The sequence below is a fragment of the Harmonia axyridis genome, chromosome 1, assembly GCF_914767665.1.
Source record: "Harmonia axyridis chromosome 1, icHarAxyr1.1, whole genome shotgun sequence".
Classification (NCBI taxonomy): domain Eukaryota; kingdom Metazoa; phylum Arthropoda; class Insecta; order Coleoptera; family Coccinellidae; genus Harmonia; species Harmonia axyridis.
The window spans coordinates 2,672,804-2,697,407 of record NC_059501.1 but is presented as its reverse complement, the minus strand read 5'-3'; the positions used below and the strand labels follow the sequence as shown (position 1 = coordinate 2,697,407).

At 38.4% G+C, this 24,604-nt stretch overlaps 1 protein-coding gene across 3 annotated transcripts; it reads right to left on the bottom strand.

Annotated features, from left to right (window-relative positions):
* Nucleotides 1-392: 392 nt before the first annotated feature.
* On the bottom strand, nucleotides 393-24,215 carry LOC123688717 (tyrosine-protein kinase Fer). Of its 3 annotated transcripts, none has more exons than XM_045627352.1 (14): nucleotides 23,619-24,215; nucleotides 11,668-11,764; nucleotides 11,370-11,565; nucleotides 6,098-6,235; nucleotides 5,449-5,700; nucleotides 4,407-4,593; nucleotides 3,997-4,179; nucleotides 2,818-3,015; nucleotides 2,524-2,700; nucleotides 2,193-2,406; nucleotides 1,618-1,770; nucleotides 963-1,085; nucleotides 780-902; nucleotides 393-636 (listed from the first exon to the last, which is right to left on the bottom strand). In XM_045627352.1, the coding sequence occupies exons 1-14, from the start codon at nucleotides 24,012-24,014 to the stop codon at nucleotides 482-484; spliced, it is 2,592 nt and encodes an 863-aa protein (XP_045483308.1). In that variant the 5' UTR covers nucleotides 24,015-24,215; the 3' UTR covers nucleotides 393-481. The 3 variants fall into 3 exon arrangements, with proteins under 3 accessions (XP_045483308.1, XP_045483310.1, XP_045483309.1); XM_045627354.1 differs by having other exon boundaries at nucleotides 11,370-11,581; nucleotides 23,619-23,668; XM_045627353.1 differs by lacking the exon at nucleotides 3,997-4,179.
* Nucleotides 24,216-24,604: the final 389 nt, after the last annotated feature.

Sequence of the window (24,604 nt, the reverse complement as noted above, 5' to 3'; positions counted from 1 at the left end):
GCCGATATACGGCCACAAATGTTGGAAAAAGTCATCGAAAATTGGACGTCCGGATTGGACTACATCCGAGCCAGCCGTGGCGGTCATATGCCAGAAATCATATTTAAAATGTAATGCCACAAGATTATCTTGCGGATAAATAAAATTCATGTGAATCGAATAATCCATCGTTGTTTTATTGCAATTTAATGTTCTATAGCTCTAAAAAAAACACCCTTTATTTGAAACTTTGTTGAATTACCACTGGATGGACTAATTGTATATTAATATGTTAGCAATTTGCAGTGTTTTCTATATTATAATATTTTCCAAATTGAGTTGAGTCTACACTTATTGTCTTCAAACATGATGTTGGCGTATTTGGGGAAGCAGGTTGAAATAAGACAATCGGAAATAATAAAAATTATTATGATCAACAGGTTTTAAATTGGATACAATCTGATATTACAAAATTACAGGTTATGTTTTAACAGCGATAAAATTATAGAAAAGAAGATCTATACGAATTGCACAATGTCTCGACAACGGTGTATACTTGTTCAAAGTTGGGCCTGTTTTCGGGTTTGTATTCCCAGCATCTCAGCATCAGACGGTACATCTCTTCGGGGGTGTTTTCAGAGGCAGGCATTCTGTAACCTGAAAAAAAGTTGTAAATATTTCTTAGGAATGAGGAGCAGACAGAATTTTACGTTATTTGAATTATCAGAACAAAGTTCTAACTGGGAGAAATCGTCACGTAAGGATAAAGCGTTATATTCTTGTGATCTCTTATGTTTTACCTGCGTCTATCCTTTCTCTCGCCTTTGCATTGCTCATGCCACTATAGGGTGTACCACCCCTAGAAAATATCTCCCAGCACAAGATGCCGTAGCTCCAGACGTCGCAGAGGGAAGTGTATTTGCCTGAAATAGAAAAGTTCTTATTGACTTTTACAATTCATTTTCAAGATTTCAACAACCCACCGAAGTTGAGAGCTTCTGGTGCTGTCCATTTGATTGGTATTTGTTTCATACCGTCTGATACTATGTATTCTTCTTCTTCACGGGACATGCCGAAATCTGATATCTTCACTACGTTGTTGTAGCCTTGAAACATGTTTTATTAATTAGATTTTTAGTTGGAGAGTTTTTGATTTTATAGTAGGTAGGTGTACAAGGTGAAAACCATACTTTTCTAATAGATAGCGCTATTAGTAAGATGCCAAAGGCTTTACAGTGTTGACAAGTCGGTAATCGGTATCTCGAGCTGTAATATCAATGTGTTAGAAAGAATGCCGAGAGTCAAAAGGAGAGTGATAAAGTTTTTCCCTTTTTCCTTCTACAAGCATTGAAAGTCCAATTAGAAACAAGAAAAGAGTACATCCTCTACCTTTCCAAATCTTCGCCTTCAGTGTCTGCATTATACCCGTTGCGTATCTTTATTTAACTAAAGGGAATTCATTCTTGTTCCTGGCATTGGATATCTTCAATATCGAGACGTATCGTTGCCAATACTGTATAAACGTTTAAAAATTTAATGATCAAAATTAGAGTGAAGTAAGTGTGCGTCATCAATAAAAAAGTGGTTTTCTCTATGTATACCTTATCCTGAAGAAGTTGATTCTTTTTTTAGACTCACCGATCAAGCAATTTCTAGCAGCAAGATCCCTGTGAATGCAATTTTTCGATTCCAAATACCTCATGCCTGCAGCGACATCTAGACACATTTTCATCAGGTGACCGTCGTTCAAATTTGCACCTTGTTTTCTCAAAAAGGTTAACAACGAACCACCTAAAAAATATTAATTTGATGATCAGAAACAAAAACACACGTTACAGAAAAGTAAGATCACTTGAATGATAGATAATAAAGCATCAACAATGTTTTTGACGAATTTCTTAGACACAGAATTTAAAAAAAAAACATTAAAAGTAATTTAATTCAAACTGTGAGAACCATAGCAAATTCAAGATTAATATCGAAAAAAAATGAGGAAGGCACTGATATGAAGTCAGTAGATGTCTAGCTCTCGTTCATTAATGGCCTTAGATATATCTTCATACAGTTATGTGGTCTCCAAAGGCGCACTTGACGCTCTCAAAAGCTCCTGAATTCACGTCAATGTTTTCCTCATATTTTTTTTTACAAGTATATGTAGTTTGATAGATCTTTATTGCAGATCATTATTCATTGAAAATCTTTCTTATACGTACCAGGTACGAGCTCCATTACTATCATGATTGGTTGTTTCTGTACACATATCCCAATCAACTTGACTATATTAGGATGATCGTACTGCTTCAAGATACGACCTTCTTGCAAGAATTTCTTCTTGTGGTCTTCCGGTAAGGTTCCACGGCAGGTTTTCACTGCTAATACTTCGTTGCTGTTTTTCAGTTGGGCTCTGTACACATCTCCAAAGTTACCCTGAAGAAATAGCAATCTTAAGAAAGATCAGAAACTCGATTTTGAATTTGTCTGGTAGGAATGGTTACGGCAAATATTTAGAGGATTTTTTGAAGACAGAATGCAAATAGATCTCACCCTTCCTATTTTGTCCAGTAGAATGACATCGTCATTGTTCAACTCCCACATTTCTCTTGGAATCGGCTTCAACAACAAAGCCCCAGATCTACCAGTCACTGGAAGACTACTTGTGAATTGGTACAGAATTAGCTCCCTTATACTCGGAAAAGCTGGCCCTTCAAACCTGAATTGACCCTGGAAAAATTATTTCTTTTTATTCTATTGAAAGGATACAGTCGGTTGGTGTCAGGTCTGGTCGTGTGAGTGGCCATTCCCAACTGAATTTTTAAAGTTGCCGTTTTTGGTTCTTACCTCCGCCGTAGTCTGGACTATGAAGTGTTTGTGACCACCCCAACATACCGAAAGAACAGTTTGGGATTCGTCGTTTCTTGTGGTCTCCCTGACGAGAAAGTCTCCATCGTTTACGAGCAGCCTGACCACCTCCTCTCTGGGTAGTACCCCGTGAAACCATTCTTCTTCCACTAGTGATTTGTTGGTCGTCAACGTAACCTAAAAATGTCGTTAATCAAAGATTCATTTCTTCTAAGAGGTGAAGACGTGAAGCTCACAAACATTGATATATTAGCTGCTAAGAACAGCAATAGCTCAATTAAAAAGTAGAATTGGTTAGGGTATATCTTGGAGACAATCATGTGCAACATGCTGACATCAGTATTTTTTCTGATAGCAATGGGTACAAACGTTCAAGCAGATAAAACAATGATATAAGAAGAAAAATAGGTAGAAATTTAGAATTCGATAACTTCGAGCTCTTTCCACTGAAGAGTTTGTTGATGATTACTAAAGATATGCTCAATCTGATTTGACATGGTAAGCTTGCCCGTGAATACACTGCCTTTTGATACCTTCAAATCCACCGCCAACTCACGTAAGCAGATGACAATCCTAGAGATTTTCATCAAAGACCTTTTCACTGCCCAAGAGTGACAATTTGGTGAGCTATAAGATCTTGAGACTTAAATTTTTCAAAGAAGGCATCCCAAATAACTCTCAAAACAGCCATGCCAAAAACTTATCATTACATGTATTGCCAGCCGAAGCCAATATTTGGACGATATAATTTTCAAAACTTGTGACAGCTTGTTGAGGCTCACTCTGTATGGAAATAACGCACCTTCCGAACTCTTGAATTTCAGTTTATGGCTCTCTTATGAGGTATTTCAAAGCTAGGGTTTGGGTCGAAGGCACACATACCATTTCAGAATAAATTTTGGATAAGAATGAAGACTTTTGTATTGAACAAGGAAAACTCACATGCTTCAAAAAAAGATAAAGAGAAGAATGAAGCGAAGAGTTTGCTCTGCTGAATTTCGAAAACACACTGACTCATAAAATTTTAGATGGAAATTGCGACGACACAATGCAGAATGAAGATCTGGTGTTAATAAGGCTCAAACATATAGCACAATCACGACAAGTCTCACTCAGCAGAAATCGAGCAAAGACCATGCTAACACCAAGTTTCAATACCCATGTGCTGCTGACAGGCTCTGCACCCTCGCTATGAGTAGAAGAATCCCTTCTACTCTTGGTCCTAGGGGGAGCCACTGGAGAAGACGGGGCAGACTTTCTCCGAAACGGTTTCCGGAGTATTTTCACTATTTTTTTGGGACCAAAACCCTTTTTGAACACCGTGCTTTGTGGGCTCTGGCTCTACACACATAAAATAAGGTCATTGGGAGGTAAATTTATATCAAATACAGTTCACTATTGAATGACTTTTTGTTGGCCGTGGTGCTCTCTATTATCTTGAACTATATTTCGAAATTTATGTTGCCTTTCGGTCGAATGGTAATTAATTATATGAAAAATATCAAATTTCGATAAATGAAGATGTAATAACCTTAAAATACATGCGCGTCAAAGGGCTAAGTACTGACCTGTTCGGACGTGCTTTCGTTTGGAAAAGTGGGATTGTCTATGGACAGGTCGCAACCTGATGGCACTTCTTCGCAACCCAATTCGTTCAGGGCGCTCTTGATTAGATCCGTCTGCTTCAGCATCTTCCTCTCAGAACATTTCAACTCTTCGATCTCCTTCTTAGGGTTGTCTAGAATACTGGCTATCCTAGAAGAAATCACTCGTTTTTCAAGCTGTAGATGTTTAAAATGTATCTTAACTTAATACTGAGAAGATGATAGGGTACACAATAATTAGTTAGTACTCAGAAATAAGTCTTATGGAAGAGAACCATAAATATTCTTAAGGTATTAAAGTAAGGTAGGTAAACTTTCATAACATCATAACTCGATAGGGTTCAAATTGTAAGAGCATAGTGCCAAAATTAGAAGAGAACTTATGTTCAAGAATGTCTTGCAGATGGCATGAGGTTAGCTTCACTCACACATTTAACCATCTTATATCAGTAAAACATGTTGAACTTCTTCGCTAAGGTAGCAGGCTTTTGCTGCCCTAGGAAGGACCTAATGACAATAAAATCATCAGAGATTCTTTGGGGAGAAAAAAAGAACACCTGCTCAACTGGTCACAGAATGCCTCACCATTCCAAATCAACGCAAAAAATGTTTCAGATAGAAACTTGAAGGAATGAGAATGTAAGCTCTGATAGCGGGATAATGAATCTTAAGATAGCTAAGAAATGCAAGCCTTTACACAATTAAATCAATCAAGCCAGTTCTAAATCCTCACATAATGATAGCTAAGACTATCATAGACTTTGTCAAAGTTGCCAATATAGAAGACAACTTCTTCGGTAATTGGTGAGCAGGGTATAGAACAAAAGATCAAACTGGTCGCAGTTTTGAAAGGCTGAAAAGCCAGTCAAGCTGCACTTTCATTCTAGAAGGTAACTCACACAAGCTCTAAGCTTCTGAGAGGTTTCACAGAGGTCTAGGAGAGTCAGGACAGCAAACCATAAACATAAAATACAACCTATACCAAATGCTTCAACTAGTAACTCACCTGGTGTTGAGTTCCTGACTTGAGGAAGTCTTTCCGTTGACTGCAGGCGTCTCCTGGACGTTGTTGGCGCTTGAAAGGGTTGCTCTCTTCTCCTCGCTCTCTTTGATACCGGTCTCTAGGTCCGCCAACTTGTTCCTCAGCCAGTCCACCGTCAGGTTGTCCACAGTGAGCTGATTGGGCAGGAACTTGACCGTCGAATCCTCGGTTAGGCTCTCATCGAAGGCGAACTTGACTTGCTCTACCGGCCCAGTTCTGTAAACAATCGACTCGGATTTGAGATCTTTTTGGCAAGCGTCTCCAAGGCGAGCCGTCGGAGTAGCGTTTATTTTAGATTCGATGTTAGAGCGTAGACTCTGACACACCTGTAGATTTTGGACGCGGAAATGTGTAGGGATGGAAGTGTGTTATTTTATAAAACAGTAGTAGTGGCCAATTCGCATTGACGTGGAGGAAATTAAATCTGAAGTCTCCAGAACAACCGAAATTAAAATAGACGGAAGAACATTTATAACATAGACGCCTGGTTTTGGGAATAAAGATCGAATGAAATGATCAAATTATTTAGATGGTAGTGAAAATAGCAAAAGAACCATTTGATCAATCGATTGTTTTTCATTTAATTCTTCAAGTTATGCTAAAGTAGACTTACTTGAACTTTTCCGTGAAGTCTTTGTATTCTTCGGTTGGCTTTATGGAATCCAGAGCATTTCCCACTTTCTTCTGGATCTTTTTGAACTTCTCCGAAGACCAATCCGACAAACCGGAAACGTCTACTAGAATCTGTTTCCTGCAACATAAAACATTGATTAGTTAAAGGGTTGATAGAGAAATTGTTTTACGGGTGGATAAAATAATTATTTATTAGTCCATACGCATCTAAAGGGTGTTTCTTTTTAGAGCTATAGAACTTTCAATTGCAATAAAACAACGATGGATTATTCGATTGACATGAATTTTATTTATCCGCAAGATAATCTTGTGGCATTATATTTTAAATATGATTTCTGGCATATGACCGCCACGGCTGGCTCGGATGTAGTCCAATCTGGACGTCCAATTTTCGATGACTTTTTCCAACTTTTGTGGCCGTATATCGGCAATAACACGGCGAATGATGTCTTCCAAATGGTCAAGAATTTTTGGCTTATCCGCAAAGACCAATGACTTTACATAGCCCCACAGAAAGTAGTCTAGCGGTGTTAAATCAAAAGATCTTGGAGGCCAATTCACAGGTCCAAAACGTGAAATTAGGCGGTCACCAAACGTGTCTTTCAATAAATCGCTTGTGGCACGAGCTGTGTGACATGTTGCGCCATCTTGTTGGAACCACAGCTCCTGGACATCATGGTTGTTCAATTCAGGAATGAAAAAGTTAGTAATCATAGCTCTATACCGATCACCATTGACTGTAACGTTCTGACCATCATCGTTTTTGAAGAAGTACGGACCAATGATTCCACCAGCCGATAAAGCGCACCAAACAGTCAGTTTTTCTGGATGTAACGGTGTTTAGACATACACTTGAGGATTAGCTTCACTCCAAATGCGGCAGTTTTGTTTGTTGACGTAGCCATTCAACCAGAAGTGCGCTTCATCGCTGATGGACGTAGTGCGCGATACGTATTCCGCACAGAACCATTATTTTCGAAATAAAATTGCACTATTTGCAAGCGTTGTTCAGGCGTGAGTCTATTCATAATAAATTGCCAAACCAGACTGAGAATAAATCACTTGACAGCTGTTAAATCGGTCGTCATCTTGAACAGTAATACCTCGAAAAAAACCACCCGTTACAAAGAAACGCAATGACCAAGATCAAATAGTTTCATATCATGTCATAAACAAAACAAAATAAAATACATCCATGTATAAGAACATTCACACAGAAAACAGTTAATGACAAAATTTTTTTTCTCCATGTGAGCAATGATGTTGAAATCCTCTCCATTCGTACAGTGTCCTCTGGAGTGATAGTTCCCTCACTTTCCTAACGAAAGCAAGTGGTTTTAGCAATTCTACAGAGTTAGTATGGTTTGGTCTTTGCTGTGTCTTCTCTATACCCAAATATGGTATAGTAAAATTTTCCTTGTCTCGAGTGTCATAGGAATGGAACTGTGAATGTGGGGGGAGGTAAGATAAGTGAAGGTTCCGTTAGAATACCCTCCGTCCTGAATACCCCTCTTCAGCTTTCTGTAGGGTGAAGTACGAAAAAAATTCGAAAAGTTTTTTTTTTGGAGAATTAGTACCCTTTGGTCTTCGCTGGACTGGCCTCACACGGCAATGCCAAATGCAATCCAGCTATGAAAGGTCGAGAAATAAGTGAACTTTGCCGTCCTCAAGTCTATCTGTTTCATTCTTCTAATCATGAAGTGACGATAACCGCTTACAGAGTCCGTCAAAGTGGGCACCCCAACTGAAAGAAGAATGAAGTGTCAGTCCAAGGTAGCAAACAGAGTCATCTCTTGGCTCTCTATTGGTGAAAATGACTCTCTGAGTTTTCTCACTATTCAGTAAAAGGTCATTCAGAGAGAACCATCTATGTGCGCTCTGCTCTCATGACTCTGCCTTTCTCCGTAGTTGTTGGCGATTCCCATCTCTATTCATCAAGCCAATATCATCAGCGTAACCACACAATTCATCGGTCATTGATGTATATAAGGAACAACACAGGTCCGAGAAACGAACCCTGGGGAACACCCATTTGAATCTTCATATCCTCCGATACATCACCACTCCATTCTAAAACTTGACATCTGTTTATAACGGGTGTTTTTTTTTCGAGGTATATAACTTTGAGTTGGCATTACTGTTCAAGATGGCGACCGATTTAACAGCTATCAAGTGATTTATTCTCAGTTTGGTTTGGCAATTCATCATGAATAGACTCACTAATAGTGCAATTTTATTTCGAAAATAATGGTTCTGTGCGGAATACGTATCGCGCACTACGTCCATTTTATTTTGTTTAGCGATGAAGCGCACTTCTGGTTGAAAGGCTACGTCAACAAACAAAACTGCCGCATTTAGAGTGAAGCTAATTCTCAAGTGTATGTCGAAACACCGTTACATTCAGAAAAACTGACTGTTTGGTGCGCTTTATGGGCTGGTGGAATCATTCGTCCTTACTCCTTCAAAAACGATGATGGCCAGAACGTTACAATCAATGGTGATCGGTATAGAGTACTAACTTTTTCATTCCTGAATTGAACAACCATGATGTCCAGGAGCTGTGGTTCCAACAAGATGGCGCAACATGTCACACAGCTCGTGCCACAATCGATTTATTGAAAGACACGTTTGGTGACCGCCTAATTTCACGTTTTGGACCTGTGAATTGGCCTCCAAGATCTTGTGATTTAACACCGCTAGACTACTTTCTATGGGGCTATGTGAAGACATTGGTCTATGCGGATAAGCCACAAACCCTTGACCATTTGGAAGACAACATTCGCCATGTTTAATGCCGATATACGGCCACAAATGTTGGAAAAAGTCATCGAAAATTGGACGTCTAGATTGGACTACATCCGAGCCAGCCGTGGCGGATGAATAAAATTCATGTCAATCAAATAATATATCGTTGTTTTATTGCAATTTAAAGTTCTATAGCTCTAAAAAAAAACACCCTTTACTTAATGCATTGGCTTATTCATAGCCTTCAGTACCATCCAGTATGGCATCCAACAGTGTCCATGCTCTGCTATGGATATGGAAGGTGTACATGGCAGCGAACTTTGAGTGTAATTATGAGAATCCATGAGTTATCTTGGGATGCAACACTGTAATATTCCGAGAGACAAAATTGGCTGAGAACGTTCACTATCAAATTTCTACTGACCACATTATACATCATAAAGTGACATGCTTTGGATTCATTACTTTCTGATCAATCAACCGTAAATTATTTAACCTCAAATGGGACACTTTTGGCTATTAACGAAGCCATCGGTCTCAAAATAAACGAGCATAATCACCGAATCTGATGTTGTGCGTGAAATCGACAAGCACTTTCAGTGCTTTGAAAAACGTTAATGGAACACCCATCATAATGTTGCGATTCAGTTTTGTTACCGATTTACTACCGTCGTCGGCGCCCACCAAACGATATCTGATTGTTTATGCATAAACGATGCATTTAATGTGCATTATAAAACAGTTCAGAACGTAATCTGGCACAAGTCCAGGAATATAATAAATTTCGATGTGCTCCGTTCCCAAGGCGTTCGTGCTAAGTCATTCAATTTCGAAGACGAGATACGCCAGAAAAACAAGTCTTTAAAGGTTCAGAGATAAAGATGCTACCAGTATCAATAAATCAAATTATCCATGAATAAAACAAGATTTCAAAAACACATTATATAAATAAATACAAGTTAACTCTTTAATCTAGTTTGAGCTAGTCAAATCGTATATTCATTTTTGTTTGGTTTGATATCTACTTTCTCTTTTGTGAGAATAACTTGAATGGTTTGATAATTCAGATAGGTACTAACAAATTTTGTTCATCTGGAATTATTATGAATGGAAGATCTCCCACAAGGATAAGTTTTGTAAAAATATGAAGTCATGTAATCGGTCACTTATAGAAGTCCCAGAAGGAATAATATCCTCATATCTATTTTTTATACAACAAAATCACCATAACCTAAAACCTACTCTCTAACCATGTACATATCAGCGAATTTGGGTAGTGATCAAATGATTGATAAAGAAAGCAGCGAGCAAATAAATCTTTACGATGCTAAAAAGAAAACGAGACTGAGAAGAGGAATGCATAAAAAAAGTATACCAGCAAATACAGATGTTTCAAACACCACAATAGGATTTGGTGTTCGAGTATATGGGGCAGGCACCAAGTGCGCACATTCGTTAGACGCCTGTTAAACTATCTGTAAGGCAGAAATACTTTAAATCGAAAGAAGCGTGGAAACGATCCAAGTAAAAAGTTATTACAAATGTCAAATTCTTTTAGTGAAGCTGCTATTAAAATAATGATCTCCAATATGTTATCCAAGTTAATATGTGAGTGCAACAGAAAAATCAACGAATAAGGCAAAATAATAAGGACTTATCATTTTGGGTTCCTGATGGTTACTCGAGAATCAAAGGAAACTAAGAAGATAATAAAATTGCCAGGAAAAAAGCACTGATACTTTTTACTGGCTAGAAACCTTCCGGTGGTATGAGAATAGATAAATAGAAGAAAAAATATCGAGAAGAGAAGGAAGCAAAAAAAACTCTGGTGGAATCTTGCAGAGATCACTCAAAAAGCTCCAGGATATACTACACCTCCTCACTGAATTCCTCACAGGGAATTGTCGCCTTAGGAAACACCTCATGAGAATGGGTCTAGCAGAAAATGACTAGTGCAGATTCTGTGGGGAGGAGAAAGAAACTCCGGATCACCTGGTGACAGAATGCCTCGCCATCACTAGCCAACGCAAAATCTTCTTTGAACAAGAAACTTGTTGAAGTAAGGAATAAGCCTCTTTGAAGCCATCCCAGATATTCTAAAGTTCATTAGAAATCTACAACTGGAAAGCGAGCTGTAGACCACGTTATGGCAAAAATAGCTCTGATGGGGGCCCCATAGACCATAAGGTCGCAGTAAAATGGAACCTCCTCAATTTATCTTAAAACTGTAAGATACAAAAAGGATCTATATCCTAGTAAGAGCCTACACCTGAGATTCATTTGAAGTCTGGAACTGAAAGGCCAGCTGTCAATAGTGCATTGGTGAAACTAGCATAGATGGGGAAAATAGATCTTAATCTGAAACCCCTAGTATAATCAACCAATCAATATGGTCTCAGTATTGACCGCTGTTTTAATTCTACTTCAATGTGCGATAATGTAATGTGAACAGGACAGGCTGAAGGAAAATATTAGCCTCTTTCTGATAAGATGAAACTTGGACTCACCATATGAGTATAAAATCTTCCTGTATGTTCTGCTGCCTCTCCAAAAGACCGGGTAGCAGCACTGTCCTAAAATCCTTCTCGAATTCCACAGCCTCGCAAAGGAGCAGAACATATTCGTTGTGCGTGAGATGTAGTTTTCTACAGGCTTTTTGGTATTTGTCCCTGACTTCGTCTAGTTTCTTACCTCCTCTTCCAGCTGAAACAAGGTGGGACTTGAGATTAATTTTGAAAAGAATAACCTGAAGAAGTGACAGCAATTTTGAAGCAATATATGAAATTTTTTCGAGAATAAACTCACCTTTAACATAATATTCCTCAAATCTCGTCCTCATCAATTTGTACAATTCTAAGTATTTCTGGTATTCTAACTTCTTCTTTGTTACTTCCTCCGTAATCTGAAATTATGGTCTTTATTAGAACTGAGTTCAAACTGTTATATTCGAAATTAAACAAAACATAACGTTGGGTTAAAATGACACTGTATTTCAATTTAGTAGGTATGGCATCGCCAGTGCCATACCCCTCTTTTCTGGTTAGTACCAAGCTTCAAAAGATGCTTGTTGACATTTCGGAATACATAGTTAACTTTTGTAGTAACTCTGCCTGTCCAAGAGGTGGCGTTATGAGTGTCGCACCACACGCTACTGAAGCCCCGGCGGCTTTATGAGAGTTGTCGAGTTGCAGCAGAGTCACCTCTCCACGACGATGTGAGAGGATGTCTTGGAGATCGTTGGATTGCCTAACTGAACTGAAGAGTCCACCAGCGATCTCGGGACGAAACACAACAGAAATTTGGTTCTAATGAAGAATCAATTTCGATATTTCGAAAACAAAGACGAATCTTTTTAAAAACAAAAAAAAGGTATTGAAAAGTAAGAGGAGTACTGAAGTACATTGAGGGTGACTCTGTTGATGAATATAGTAGAAATTAAAAAAAAAAATTGTTTTTAATTTTTAAGTGGCGGAATTATTGAGTGAAATGTTTTGTTAGCATATTGAGCGACCATTTGACTCTAATGCGTTTGCGGTGTTGACTGAAGATCATTTCCATTGCGTCTCATGAATAAAACAGAGTAGCACATGTTGTTTTGAATAATCTCAAGTACATAGGTGTGTAGACTTGATGACGCTCTTCATGGTAACTTTTACGTATTTCGTTCTTTTGCATGTGTGTGAAACCTGAATATAAATCCACTCAGTGGTTTCGCAGGAAAGGCCAGATGATTTTTTTTGCCACTAATTTTGACGATATAAAGAATCGAAAGAATAATATGAATTTGCTTCGAGACACTTTAGGAGAAAATAACAGAAAGAACTGCTTTGGAGGCGATATAGTATATTTGAAGTAAATACGCATTTACTTTGTTACCAAATTCCTGTTAGTTTTTCAAAGAGTGTTATTTCTTCTCTTAATGTAATCTTTCGTATGCATTATTTTCATTCATGAATATAGTCTGATATCTGAAAAATTCATGAAAACCCCACAAAATATCCAAATCGATGCCAACTGTTCACGTTGCTGATAAGAAGTGAAGGTAATAATTATGACATTTTATGTAAACTAACCTAATGCATCTGATATATTTCCACAATGACATATACCTACTCAAGGTTTTCCGATCGATGTTGTAACGTACGAAAGAACCGTTTTTCATTTTATTACAAGGATATCGATCGCATGAATGGAGAATAGAGAAGTATGCGAAGTGAAGTAATAGACATAACTTGACAGTGTCTTAACAAACTGAATTTGAGAAGGATTTTTTTCTGTATAGGATTTTCCAATAAGAATGAGACAATTCTAAATGGTTATAACGACATTACTATGTAACGAATGTTTTTTGTCGAGGTATATAACTTTAAGTTATCACTACTGTTCAAGATGGCAACCGATTTAACAGATGTCAAGTGATTTATTCTCAGTATGGTTTGGCAATTCATCATGAATAGACTCACGCCTGAACAACTCTTGCAAATAGTGCAATTTTATTTCGAAAATAATGGTTCTGTGCGGAATACGTATCGCGCACTACGTCCATTTTATTTTGTTAAGCGATCAAGCGCACTTCTGGTTGAATGGCTACGTCAACAAACAAAACTGCCGCATTTGAAGTGAAGCTAATTCTCGAGTGTATGTCGAAACACCGTTACATCCAGAAAAACTGACTGTTTGGTGAGCTTTATGGGCTGGTGGAATCACTGGTCCGTACTTCTTCAAAAACGATGATGGCCAGAAAGTTATAGTCAATGGTGATCGGTATAGAGCCATGATTACTAACTTTTTCATTCCTGAATTGAACAACCATGATGTCCAGAAGCTGTGGTTCCAACAAGACGGCGCAACATGTCACACAGCTCGTGCCACAATCGATTTATTGAAAGACACGTTTGGTGACCGCCTAATTTCACCCTTTGGACCTGTGAATTGTCCTCCAAGATCTTGTGATTTAACACCGCTAGACTACTTTCTGTGGGGCTATGTAAAGTCATTGGTCTATGCGGATAAGCCACAAACCCTTGACCATTTGGAAGACAACATTCGCCGTGTTATTGCCGATATACGGCCACAAATGTTGGAAAAAGTCATCGAAAATTGGACGTCCAGATTGGACTACATCCGAGCCAGCCGTGGCGGTCATATGCCAGAAATCATATTTAAAATGTAATGCCACAAGATTATCTTGCGGATAAATAAAATTCATGTGAATCGAATAATCCATCGTTGTTTTATTGCAATTTTAAGTTCTATAGTTCTAAAAAAAACACCCTTTACTTTTGTATCGTGTAAAGAAAATTCACTATTAAATACAAGTTAAGATATTCAGTTTTTTGCATAAAAACGGCTCTCATACAAAAAAAGGCATGAGTGATTTTCTTGTCAAAAATATAAACAAGAAATTCCAAAATGTTTTGAAATAGCCCAGTGACGTACCTACTATGTTTTTTTCATTCCAAAAAAGGGCTTATCACCAGAATGCTTGCCAATGATGATTGATAAAATTCTGTACTACATGTGTCATTATTTTTTCATGTAAAATCCCCTGCTTAAGTTTGTCGCCCTCATGCACCAACACGCTATATATCTATCATACAGGACCGCATCAAGAAAAAATATTAGTCATAAATTTATTTTCGACCCAATGGTAAAAACCAGGAAGACACATCCGAACCAATAAGGTGAAATAGCGAAAAAGTACGTGACCAAAGTCCCAGTATTAAAGAACCAGAAGCCCAACAGAACAATCCGATGTCTCGTGCATAAATATTCAATTGAGCCACTTAAGACTGCAAAGTGTTGCCCCAAGCTACACGGAGTTCCACTTTGAAAACTTAGAACGGATGCCTTGACCACTAGATTGTTGTATTGGTTGTATTTCCGTTATCTGTATTGTTTTTGCCACCACAAGTTGTTCGTTCAACAGGGGCGTGTCGTCAGATTTTGTTTGATGAATTAAGTGACAATACTTAGTTATCTTCTTTGCACGACTCTGATAGAATTTAGGACATTCAAATTTTGTGTCGACAATTTATATTGTCATCCGGGAAAGTATAGGTTCTACTACTAGATAAACAATGTTAAATTGAAATATAAAAACATCACTTTTGATTCTTCAGTAATAAAGTGAAAATATATTCATTAAAATCGTGAAAAAAAAAAGATGGAATTGTGCAAAAAACGCTATGAGCGTCACGAGCGTAATGAAATATCATTGAATTGAATGGAATCTAGCATTTTATAGTCAGCGCCTAACGGGTTCAATTAAATCACAAATCCAAATTTGAGGTTACGATCGCCTCTAGTTGTATAAGATCATTTGGGCCTATTTTTATACTCTTCAAACAGGCCTTAAGATGAACAGATTGAGAGATGACAACTGTCTTCGATGGGTGAAACATACCTTTCTTGATACTTAATATAGCTACTATTTTAGTTCTTTTATAAAATCAGCGTGACTTTCGTAAGCTATATATAAAGGAGAAGATAGGGGATATGATATGCTTTTTGGTATTTGAGATAAAAGGTTTTCCATTCGAGGTTTCCCTTTGAATAGCCCGTCCTTACTAGAAATGGAACGATACACGCGTCAACAACGCATTGAAATTGTCATAATTCACTACAAAAATGATGAAAATTTTACAATTCGCGAAACTAAAGCAATTTTGGGTCGTTTTGAAAAACCTTCTTGGCCTGCAAGATGAAACTGGTGAAAATATTTCCGTCCTTCCTCTATACAATGGAATAAACTAAACATCCACTGATTTCTCTTGAAATACACTTTTTTTTCAATATCGAAATGAAATCTCTTATTGGAAAACCCTTTATATACTTAATATACAAATATCAGTTAATTTATAAATAAGTGTGACTTTCGATACATATCTTTAGACAACAAGATAACGGATCTGAGATATTTTTTGGTATCTTATATACAATTCGGCATCTCAAATAGTTTTGTTCCTTTTATAGAATATCTGCAGGGTCGGTACGAATATTTTGGCGCCTGAAGCGAAACAGTTTTCGGCTACCCTACTGAAAAAGCATCAATAAGTTTGTTCTTCCAATGAGGAATCTTGCGTGAAAAAACATTAACTAGTTTCGAAAGCAAAATCGTAGGAATTTTTCATATGTTGAATGTGTAAACATCAGCTTCAAAATACTTAACTCGAAAGAGAAGGTAGTGCTGTTTTTCGTCTTTGTGAAGTACATAATGATTTTATCCCTCTTTCAATGAGGGCACTAGGGAATTCTGTTTATATTGGTTGGGCTTCCACGTATTTATACAGGCGGCTTCGTAAAGGAGGTTCAGAGATTCTTATCCAAGGGAATGTTGATAAGCGCAACAGAGTGGACAACCTTGAGTTATTTTTACAAATCAAGAATGAAATATGAAAAGGCGGCCAGCAAATTGGGCCGAATTGCCGCCCCTCAAATAGAGGCACCTGAAACGGTCGCTTCACTGTTTCTGTATCTGATATAATAAAGGGTGTTTTTTTTTGAGCTATAGAACTTTAAATTGCAATAAAACAACGATGGATTATTCGATTGACATGAATTTTATTTATCCGCAAGATAATCTTGTGGCATTACATTTTAAATATGATTTCTGGTATATGACTGCCACGGCTGGCTCGGATGTAGTCCAATCTGGACGTCCAATTTTCGATGACTTTTTCCAACATTTGGCAATAACACGTCGAATGTTGTCTTCCAAATGGTCAAGGGTTTGTGGCTTATCCGCATAGACCAATGACTTTACATAGCCCCACCGAAAGTAGTCTAGCGATGTTAAATCACAAGATCTTGGAGGCCAATTCACAGGTCCAAAACGTGAAATTAGGCGGTCACCAAACGTGTCCTTCAATAAATCGATTGTGGCACGAGCTGTGTGACATGTTGCGCCGTCTTGTTGGAACCACAGCTCCTGGACATCATGGTTGTTCAATTCAGGAATGGAAAGGTTAGTAATCATGGCTCTACACCGATCACCATTGACTGTAACGTTCTGGCAATAATCGTTTTTGGAGAAGTACGGACTAATGATTCCACCAGCCCATAAAGCGCACCAAACAGTCAGTTTTTCTGGATGTAACGGTGTTTCGACATACACTTGAGGATTAGCTTCACTCCAAATGCAGCAGTTTTGTTTGTTGACGTAGCCATTCAACCAGAAGTGCGCTTCATCGGTAAACAAAATAAAATGGACGTAGTGCGCGATACGTATTCCGCACAGAACCATTATTTTCGAAATGAAATTGCACTATTTGAAAGCGTTGTCCAGGCGTGAGTCTATTCATGATGAATTTCCAAACCAAACTGACAATAAATCAAAAAAAACACTTGACAGCTGTTAAATCGGTCGCCATCTTGAACAGTAATGCCAACTTAAAATTATATACCTCAAAAAAAAAACACCCGTTAGTTACTTTTATTCAAAAAATGAAAGGAACTAAAATAGTTTTCTGATGGCTATGCTGCCAGCTTAAGTGGCTCTAGACAACGAATGAATGAATTTTAAATAATGTTTTGAAATTCTTTAATTCCCAAAACGTTAACTGTCGAAATTTCAAGGGGAATTCCAAGAAATTTATCCTGTTTATGTTTATGAATGAAAACAATAAATCAACCAAAGAAACACGTCATAATCCGGAAGACCAAAACCACAACCGATTTAATCTTTCAAAAAATCCGGCGCCAACCTACCATTATCCCTAATACCTCCACGTTCAAATGAATCAATTGAAGACATTTCTGGGCGTGCTAATATACAAGATCCTTTTCGAGGACCACCTTGAGCTGACGACGGTTCCGCCGCCGCTGTCCTCGTAGCTTTTCTTGGAAGAGAAATCTATTTTATGATCGATGACGAATTCCGGGGGACCGACAAAGTGAGGCGAAACGAGAATATCGGACATTCCGCCGTCTTCGTGAATGGGAACAAATCGAGAAAACCGAAACACGTCGACGAAGACGACGACGGTCGAGAACCGACGTGGAGGAGCGGTGCCGCCGTGGTAAGTTTCGTGCCTTTTGTTTGTAAACGATTTGTCTCCGGAAATTTGCATAAAGGTCGCCCGCTCACGGCGTGCACCAACGCCATCTTGTTACGTAACTTGGAGTAGACGTGTATGGGTAGTTTACGTTGCCTGAGAGTTGTAGGCAGGAAAGAGCAAATAGGTATTCCAACCGTTCGTAAAGGGTGTTTTTTTTAGAGCTATAATACTTTAAATTGCAGTGAAACAACGATGGATTATTCGATTGACATGAATTTTATTTATCCGCAAGATAATCTTGTGGCATTACATTTTAAATATGATTTCTGGCATATGACCGCCACGGCTGGCTCGGATGTAGTCCAATCTGGACGTCCAATTCTCGATGACTTTTTCCAACATTTGTGGCCGTAAATCGGCAATAACACGGAGAATGTTGTCTTCCAAATGGTCAAGGGTTTGTGGCTTATCCGCATAGACCAATGACTTTACATAGCCCCACACAAAGTTCTAGCGGTGTTGAATCACAAGATCTTGGAGGCCAATTCATAGGTCCAAAACGTGAAATTAGGCGTTCACCAAAAGTGTCTTTCAATAAATCGATTGTGGCACGAGCTGTGTGACATGTTGCGCCGTCTTGTTGGAACCACAGCTCCTGGACATCATGGTTGTTCAATTCAGGAATGAAAAAGTTAGTAATCATGGCTCTATACCGATCACCATTGACTGTAACGTTCTGGCCATCATAGTTTTTGAAGAAGTACGGACCAATGATTCCACCAGCCCATAAAGCGCACCAATCAGTCAGTTTTTCTGGATGTAACGGTGTTTCGACATACACTTGAAGATTAGCTTCACTCCAAATGCGGCAGTTTTGTTTGTTAACGTAGCCATTCAACCAGAAGTGCGCTTCATCGCTAAACAAAAATAAAATGGACGTAGTGCGCGATACGTATTCCACACAGAACCATTATTTTCGAAATTAAATTGCACTACTTGCAAGCGTTGTTCAGGTGTGAGTCTTTTCGTGATGAATTGCCAAACCAAACTGAGAATAAGTCACTCGACAGCTGTTAAATCGGTCGACATCTTGAACAGTAATGCCAACTTAAAGTTATATACCTCGAAAAAAAACACCCTACAGCTCATTTTTATCAATCTAAAAATGTAACAAACTACAGGCATACAATAAGTATTTTTGATAATATTGTAAATTTAACTAATAAAGAATGTTACTTTATGAGCAGACACAAAACTATTGTATTTTTGTCCACCCTGTACCAATTGGAATCAACATGTGATACATTTTTGGAATCAGCTCAGCTAGAGTAATCGGAAAATTGAGACAAAATGGGGGTGTTCCATTCAAAAAAATGACAGTGACGTCATTAGGTACTCGAAAGTAATTCACCCTGTATATTAGATTATTATTTTAAAATACGCTAAATTAAAATCAAAAATCGACGTTTTTCAGGATTATTTCTTAAAATGGTCTGTTTAGCTAAAAATTAACCTTTTCAGGTTACATTGTTTTATCTTGTGTGCAGAGTGGTACAAAGAACCTATACTCGTTAAAGAACTACCTTTTCTACATTTCAAAGATCTGTGATGTGTAATTGATATGCCTACTCGATTGTACTAACGAATGAATATTTGTTTGCAATAACAGTTTACCAAATTTAGTTTATCATAGGAGGTATCTTACAAGTGTCTGTTGATAAACAATAAAATAAACAATCGTCGATCAATGGAATGTCAATGTGGTATGTTAAGGCCGGCTCAATGGAAAACTTTCCGCATCTTCAATCTTCGCAGTGTTCCTGCACAAAGTGCCAAACCCCAAAATGCACAAAAGTACAGGTTACCCATCACTTTGGGTCAACGTTTCATATATCATTTTCGAATTCCCGAAAATTAACGGCCCTAGACAACCCCCTTGGGGTACCCCAATCGTAACAACGCACAACATCATATCAGAATCAAAATTTCCAAAGACGACATTTCCGAAGATCACCAAATCCAAACCAAACACGTAAGTTGGTCGGTTGTTTCTCTTTCTCTCCTCTACCAGAAGAAGTTTCTTAAGGCGATGCCACTCCTCCCGGCTCGGCCGAAGGTGAACCGGTGAACTGGCGAATTTCAACGTCCTGAAAATGTCGACAGGATGATCCTCAAGATTACCGACCGATTTTATCGCATAGTTGCATCGACGGTTTCGGTTTTGGATCTATGGGTTGGTCCTCAACCTCGTACGTGGCTGGAAAGGTTGCGGTTGTCTATATATTCGTAGGTTACGTCGACGGAGACACGTTTTGGTTACACGAGGTGGCACGTAGCCGAAAGGCCGATGTGTCACTTCTTCGTCTTGTATCCTGATTATAACATAGGGCAACAAAAAAAAAAAATAATTTATGCCTGGGGCCCTGGGCTGATTTTAACTATATTTGGGACGCTAAATCTGTACATGCAATCCGTTTTTCTCTATCAGCTCTACTTTTTTAGATACATCAACTTATCCACCAATGTCGGTTTCATTCAGTAAATTCATTTATGAGAGTTCTGAAATTATTATATATGGTGTTTTTTTCGAGGTATATAACTTTAAGTTGGCATTTCTGTTCAAGATGGCGACCGATTTGACAGCTGTCAAGTGATTTATTCTCAGTTTGGTTTGGCAATTTATCATGAATAGACTCACGCCTGAACAACGCTTGCAAATAAGGCAATTTTATTTCGAAAATAATGGTTCTGTGCGGAATACGTATCGCGCGCTACGTCCATTTTATTTTGGTTAGCGATGAAGCGCACTTCTGGTTGAATGGTTACGTCAACAAACAAAACTGCCGTATTTGGAGTGAAGCTAATCCTCAAGTGTATGTCGACACACCGTTACATCCAGAAAAACTGACTCTTTGGTGTGCTTTATGGGCTGGTGGAATCATTGGTCCGTACTTCTTCAAAAACGATGATTGGCCAGAACGTTACAGTCAATGGTGATCGGTAAAGAGCCATGATTACTAACTTCTTCATTCCTGAATTGAACAACCATGATGTCCAGGAGCTGTGGTTCCAACAAGACGGCGCAACATGTCACACAGCTCGTGCTGTGTTATCTTGCGGATAAATAAAATTCATGTCAATCGAATAATCCATCGTTGTTTTATTGCAATTTAAAGTTCTAGAGCTCTAAAAAAAACACCCTTTAGTTTTTACTTGTCAAGTGTCAAAGTAGGACAGCTACCTAGATAGCGGGCTATTCAAAATGAAACCTCTTATTGGCAAACCCCTCATTTCTAAATTCGTTTACTTCTGTGGTAGGTTAGGAATTTTTCAACACCTCCTAGTCAAACCTTCACAAACATCAATGAAGCAGATTCGTTAGTGTAAATGTGTAAATAGAAGGATGACGTTGATTTTGGATGTATGCCACAAAATGTTTCTTCTGCTTCATTTCCAGCACATGTTATTTTTACAACTGGAGATCGTACGGAATGAGCATTGTGATTGTCAAATAACGGAAGACCTACTGTATATCCTAAATATCATTCAAACATAAATAAAACGGATGTAGATCTCTTCGTTCGCGCGAATACAGGCGTCGAGTAGATGCTGGATGTGTGCCATGAATGATGTCTGCTCTCAAGAGATATACTTTTAATTGAATTGATGTTGGTCGTCATCCGAAATGACGCAGGTTGTGGATCGAATCTTCTTCTTAAGATGAAGGTACTATTTAATTTGCAGTATGCGTGTTCATTTCTCGTAATTTTCCATTTGGACTGTACAGTGCATTCCATTTTGGGTGAAACAGCCAGGTTTCTCGCTTGTTATTTACGATAGAGCCTTGCGGTTTTCACGTTCCTGTCCTACTTTTTCGTGAAACTCAAGTTGGTCTAATCAGATTTTGCATAACTGTTTCCGTTCAAGAGATACAGGGTGATTTTGGAAATTGATACTTTTCGGACCCCTCCTTTATCTCCGAAGTTTTTTGAAATAATGCTGAGCTGAAAACTACGTCTGAATCAGAATTCTGCGTAGAATCCAGTGGCGACTCAATATTTTTTTTCGGGGTATGGTTTTGAAGATTCAACACAAACTTATATTTTTTTTAATGGAACACCATGTATATCATTACTTCGTTGAATTTGTTATTTTTTTCCCTTCAAAATGATATATGATACTATGTAGGTAGGATGTTCAGAAATGTTAAAAAAACACTAAAACATCAAATAATGATGATTTTTTTGTTAATGGGCGATGGATTTCCCATAGAAAAGAAGAATCAATAATGATAACAATAATTTATAGCGATGACAGCTAGATCAGATTGGTTTTTTCCCTCCAATGCCTACTTGATAAAACATTGCTCCCAAATGCATAGTAGCCATAATAACAACGAGGATGTTTGTGTCATCAATGACCTACTACTTTTAAAATCGAAAGTGATAATCCTCTTATTGAAACAGAGAGAATTCATGGCTCATTTACAAAAAATCATCATTATTTGACGTTTTAGTGTTTTTTTAACATTTCTGAACATCCTACCTACATAGTATCATATATCATTTTGAAGGGAAAAAAATGACGAATTCAACGAAGTAATGATACACATGATGTTCCATTAAAAAAACATAAGTTTGTGTTGAATCTTCAAAACCATAACCCGAAAAAAAATATTGAGTATGCCACTGGATTCTACGCAGAATTCTGATTCAGACGTAGTTTTTACCTCAGCATTATTGCTAATAACTTCGGAGATAAAGGAGGGGTCCGAAAAGTATCAATTTCCAAAATCTCCCTGTATCTCTTGAACGGCAACAGTTATGCAAAATCTGATCAGACCAACTTGAGTTTCACGAAAAAGTAGGACAGGAACGTGAAAACCGCAAGGCTCTATCTTAAATAACAAGCGAGAAACCTGGCTGTCTCACCCAAAATGGGATGCACTGTACATTCACAACGTATCTAGTGTCAAGCATCTCAGCATCTGGTATTATGATAATTTATCTAACAGTGAGGATTTTGTTTACAATAAATGAGATTTCATATACTCGTATTCCGAATGTTTTCAATTTCAAATTGTCTACTAAGAGTTTGATTTTAGCGCATATCATTACCACATTAGTGTGCTAATGAAGGTTACCATGACATTTAAATGGCTGTTAAATCAAAATCATTATGTGACAGTTGTAAATAAAGTAGTAAGACAACAAAGATCGGTTGCTGCCGCGCAAACAATAACCAGTGATCCACAAATAGACACCTTCAACTTGAAGCAAAGAAATATTTATGTTGTCATCAGCGACGTCGAAATCAACCCAAGAAAAGAATCCGAAAGTCAGTTGATCTCGCTTCCGAGAAGAGCATATTATACAGATCTAGACACTCATTATCTGAAATCTCACTAAGTTTAACTTATAAACTTCTATTGGAAGAGAATTTAAGAGTGCGTTGAAGAAGTAGCAAAACGAAGATTGGGTGCAGCCGCCGAAGAAGAAATCAGCGACCTACAAACAGTTAAAGAGATATTAGGTTGTCATCGACGTTTGAATTCATTAGGTTTAAATCCACCAAAATAACCGTCAAACCACGAAGAACAACAATCATGATTAGCTTCTGAACATCTTGTATTTATCTTAGAAGACCTGATCTACATTTAGGTCCGTCCTGTTTAAAGCCTCCGCACCGGACCAAAACGCAACCGCCTGGAACGCAGTCACCTCCAAAAATAACCCTTCCCAATTTAAACCAACTCACGCTAGTCAACTGGTGTTGTATCCTGTTGTACTCCTCCTGATACAGCTTCCTGATCTTCCTCTTCTCAGCATACAACCCATTCAAGGCATCCAACGCCCTCGTCTCCACAGCGTCAGCATTCTGCCTAATCAACTTCCCGGCACTGTCCAGCTCCTCCATCATGGACCTCCACGTGGAGGCCACCAAGCTACCGCACAGATCATCACCCTTGTCCATCTTCAGCCCCTGGCTGGCCACTGCACTCAACGCCACTGCGTATTCCTTGTCGCACTTCACTTTGGACACCAGGCATCGTTTCATGAGTTCGAGCAGTCTGAGCTCGGCGTCCTGGCGCGTCACTATGGCGTCGTGGGAGGACCTGCCTTGGAGGTTGGTGGAGAAACCTACCCTCACCATGTCTGGAGGGTTTGGGGTTAGGTTATCGAGGCCATCTACGCCACTGTCGCGGCCGGTCTGTGGCAGATCGATTTCCGATGGTTATTAACTGTATTAGCTGCCCGAAGCGCGATTCTCGTGTTCGTTTTTCGATCGATCGAGCTGTTGCGATGCTACGTGGTCGAGTTTGGGTCGGTCACTGGCTATTTTTGAGTCAAGTATGCGCGTAAGCGCAGCGCGGGTCGTTTTTACCTGAGTGGTGGAGCGCGCTGCGACATTCGCGCTTGTTTGGAACAACAAAGAGAGACAGGACGGGGTGTATACCTGTTTTGAATCGAATAATAACGTTCTATTTCCACTTTTTAACTTTATGAATTAAATTTTTTACCAGTAGGTTTATTTGATGAGAATGATTATTGACACTTTTGATTAACAAAGATTTTTATAAATTCGATAATTGTTTCATCATCTTAGCGGCTTTATCAAGAATTGGTTACATTGCAAAATACATTCTAAACTATATACAGGGTGATTCAATGCGATTACCTAGCAGGGCGGTATTATAAAGGATGGTTGAAGTCAACGAACAAATAAATATGAGGTAATGGACA

Coding starts and splice junctions, on each gene's coding strand:
- LOC123688717 (XM_045627352.1), bottom strand. CDS start 24,014: ATGGTGAGGGTAGGTTTCTCCACCAACCTCCAAGGCAGGTCCTCCCAC. Junction 11,765..23,618: donor TACAACACCAGTTGACTAGC/GTGAGTTGGTTT, acceptor CCATAATTTCAG/ATTACGGAGGAAGTAACAAA. Junction 1,086..1,617: donor TGCTAGAAATTGCTTGATCG/GTGAGTCTAAAA, acceptor ACATGTTTCAAG/GCTACAACAACGTAGTGAAG.